General features: G+C 46.6%; 1 protein-coding gene across 1 annotated transcript in view; it reads right to left on the bottom strand.

Annotated features, from left to right (window-relative positions):
- Window positions 1-3,533, bottom strand: part of MUC16 (mucin 16, cell surface associated) — a 179,502-nt gene that overhangs the window by 87,102 nt on the left and 88,867 nt on the right. The window contains exons 19-21 of the mRNA XM_006877563.1: window positions 2,912-3,036; window positions 2,607-2,674; window positions 2,135-2,142 (exon numbers count right to left, since the gene is read on the bottom strand). Coding sequence (XP_006877625.1) covers window positions 2,135-2,142; window positions 2,607-2,674; window positions 2,912-3,036 — 201 coding nt within the window. The remainder of the gene's footprint in view (window positions 1-2,134; window positions 2,143-2,606; window positions 2,675-2,911; window positions 3,037-3,533) is intronic.

Below are 3,533 nucleotides of genomic sequence, written 5' to 3'. Positions count from 1 at the left end.
GAACCGACTCGATGGCACATAACAACAACAACAAGTCAGAACTGGCTCAACAGCACACAACAACATGTCTCCACAAAAATCGTGTGAACCATTTCCTTGATGTCCCATGAGTTCAGTGAGATGTTGCACTGAGCTGTGGAACCCTGGGACTTGGGGGTGGGGGATGCTGAGAGAGTAGTAAGGGTTGATATTAGAGATTATGAATGTCTTTAACCTGTACTTCATAGGAGCCGGCCTTGCGTTGATCCTTCTAAAAGGAATTATTGCAGTAATCAGGGTCAGTGAACACTGTGTGTAGAAATTGTTGAATGGGAACCTAAATTGCTGGGTAAACCACCACCAAAAACACAATATCCTGAAAGAGAGAAAGTGGTGGGGCTCTTGTTCACAGGACCCAGGATACGTTGCCCCCCATCACTGAAGGAATGTGCTCCCTGCAGTGAAACGGTTCCTAAACATCACCTCACTGGCCTCCCTGTTCTCCACAAAGCTGCCAGTTCCCACTCTTTGTTAGACATTTCTCCCATGGTTCCCTGCTGCCTGGAACCAGATGGCCTTCACAAGACACCAGGGTGACCTCATGGTCACCACTGCTGCTCCCCCCTCACATTTGCAGTTCAGTATTTCTAATCTACGTGCACACCCCACACTGGATTCTGTCCTGGGTACCTATTGTTCCTTTCTCAGTACAGGTGTGTTTCTTGGCCACCACCTACTTGTCTCCAGGTAGGAGCTTTGATATCACTTCCTCCTGGCTAACTGCCCTTGCCCCATCTCTTGGCACTTTAGTATATTCTGTCTATGCCTCAGTTTTCTCACGTGGACATCAGAAGTCATAATAGTATCTACCACACTGGTGAACTGGATTAATATAAGTGCTTAGAATAGTACTTGGTATGTTCTAAGTCCTATGGGACTGGTAGTGATGGTGTGCCGTGGAGTCGGTTCTGTCCCACAGTGGCCAAGACTGTAAATCTTTACGGGAGGAGAAAGCCTCATTTTAATCGGGTTGGCAGTCTGATTCCTAACCACTACTCATCAGAGCGCTATTTGCTATTATTATTGCTAAAGTCCTGGTGTGGCGTGGTAGGATAAGCCCTTGACTGCTGTCTATGAGGTTGGTGGTTTGAAACCCATCAGCTGTTCCTTGGGAATCCCACAGAGGGTTTCTATGAGTTGGAACTGACTTGACAGCACTTAACAACAGAAGTTACATTATTGTTACTACTAGTTATTTGCTTACAAACTTTGAGGGTAGTTTATGCTTGTCTTCTACTGAATATTCAGAGCTGAGTACAGAGCTTGGTGAACAGTAGGTGCTCAAACACTGTGGAAGAAGAGAAAATGGGTGAAATCCTGGTCTAGGAGAAGACAGAGGTCACTGGTAGCAGGGGTACAGAGAACCCCAGGTTTATCTCTAAGAGAGATGACTTAGTTACTTCTGCAAAATTTCCTAAAAGTAGAGGACAGCTTCCCACAATAAGGAATCACCAGAGTAAATCAAGGAGATCTCCAATTTACAAAATATTTAAGTTACAACGAACTGAACTTAGATTGCCAGAGGTGTTTTTTTTTTTTTAAAAAAATGATTTGTGTATTTTAAAAAATGTATGTAAGGAGTCCTGGTGTGGTGCTGTAGGATAAGCACTGGACTGCTAATCACAAAGTCGGTGGCTCAAACCCACCAGCGGCTCCTTGGGAACTCTATACAGGAGGCTGTAAGTTGGAACTGACTTAACGGCACTTAACAATAACAACATATACGTACTAAAGTAGATCTGTTAATTTATACGTAATGTTTCCAACCACCAAAGACAAAGATAGGCCTTATAAAGATACTGATAATAAAATCAATAGTAATGAAAACGAGCATAGTGGTTACGAATCGGGTTGTTAACCGCAAGGTCAGCAGTTCGAAACTACCAGCTGTTCCGCAGGAGAAAGATAAGGCTTTCTGCTCCTGTAAAGATTTCCAGCCTCGGAAACCCTATACGGGATGCTATGAGTCAGAATCGACTTCACAGCACATAACCAACCAATAATGAAAAGTAAAATACAAACCTGAGGTATCCGCCTTAGGTCAACATCGACTTACCGTGGGGCTGTGGGGAGAGAACCCTATTATTAAGTGTACCTGTAGTGCTGAGATGACAGAGAAACTCTGGTTTATCCCAGTGTCTGACACAGGTGTGTCTGTCGTTAGGAGTGTTTGGATGAGGTGTGGGGGTTGGAGGCAAGTTAGACTAAGCAGCATGGACAGCAGTGAATGCTTTGGTCAGGGCTGTGTCCTTTGAAGGGATTTGGTACATATTTTCAAATTGCTACATTTTTCTTTTTGTTCCTAGTGGCACTGTAAGATAAGCACTGGACTGCGATCCACAAGATCAGCAGTTCAAACACCAATTGATCCTCAGAAGCCCTATACAGGATCTCTAAGAATGTGAATCAACTCAAGGGCACTTATCAACAAGCACAATGCATGGAAGGTTTGGAGACTAGGGAGGAGGGAAGGCTCACAGCAGAGCCTCAGGAGGAAACAGTTAAGGTGGGAACCTATAGGTAAAGTCCCCGTTATGCCCACAAGGCCACCTTCTCTGCGGTCTCACCTGAGGGAGGTCAGCCTGCAGTCTGAGTAGAGAGGGCCAACACTAGTGTTCTTGAACAAGGGGCCAAGCTGAAAAACAGGAGTGAGCAATGAGGAGGTGGTCCAGGGAGACAGGGGTGGAGCTAGGCTAAGGTGGGCGAGGCGGACACCAGTGGGTGGAGCAAAGTTGAGGCGGGCAGAGAGGTCATGAGCTGGGAATTGGGGTGATGGGAATGGGCAGAACTTAACTCAGTGGGTAGGGGCAGGAGAAGGGTGGGTGGGGCTGGAATGAGTGGCGGGCCGGGTGGTGGTAGGCAGGACTCTCACCAGGCTCTGCAGGAGCTTCTCAGTGGTGTTGAACTTCAAGGAACCAGGAAGACTCATGTCCTCCAGGTATCGCAGGTTGGTGATGGTGAAGTTGAGGGTGAATGGCACCAGGATGGGGACTGGGGCTACAGAGACAGAGGAAGAGAAGAAGTCATCTCACCCTGAGTCAGGCCTGTACAGATCTGGTGAGGAAGGGGGCTGAGACTCTCCACCCACATCTGTGATGGCCTGTGCAAGGAATGGGGATGGCTCTTTCCAGAACGGGAAACTTGCTTTTGAAAAATGCTAGTAATAGTAGTGACAATGACAATAACAATAACAACAACAACAAAACAGCAGCAAGAACAGCTTGGATTTGGCTAAAGCTTCCTCTGAGCTCAACAGTACCTCCTTTAATCCTCACAACAATCCCAAGAGATGAGTCCTAGTACTTAGTTCGAATTTACAGAGGATGAAAGTGAGTGTCAGAGAGGGTGAGTCACTGCCCTAAGCAGTTCTAAGGCAGAAATCCAGGCTATGGAGTTGGAAAGAATTACGATTGAATCCTGGCCATTTGCTGGCTGATAGGTGGTACTGGTAGTGTGCCGTGGAGTCGGTTCCGATTCACAGCGACCCTGTACAA

This window comes from Chrysochloris asiatica, unplaced genomic scaffold (genome assembly GCF_000296735.1).
Source record: "Chrysochloris asiatica unplaced genomic scaffold, ChrAsi1.0 scaffold00530, whole genome shotgun sequence".
Taxonomy (NCBI): Eukaryota; Metazoa; Chordata; class Mammalia; order Afrosoricida; family Chrysochloridae; genus Chrysochloris; species Chrysochloris asiatica.
The sequence above is the reverse complement of the archived record's forward strand: the minus strand, read 5'-3'. Positions and strand labels throughout refer to the sequence as shown.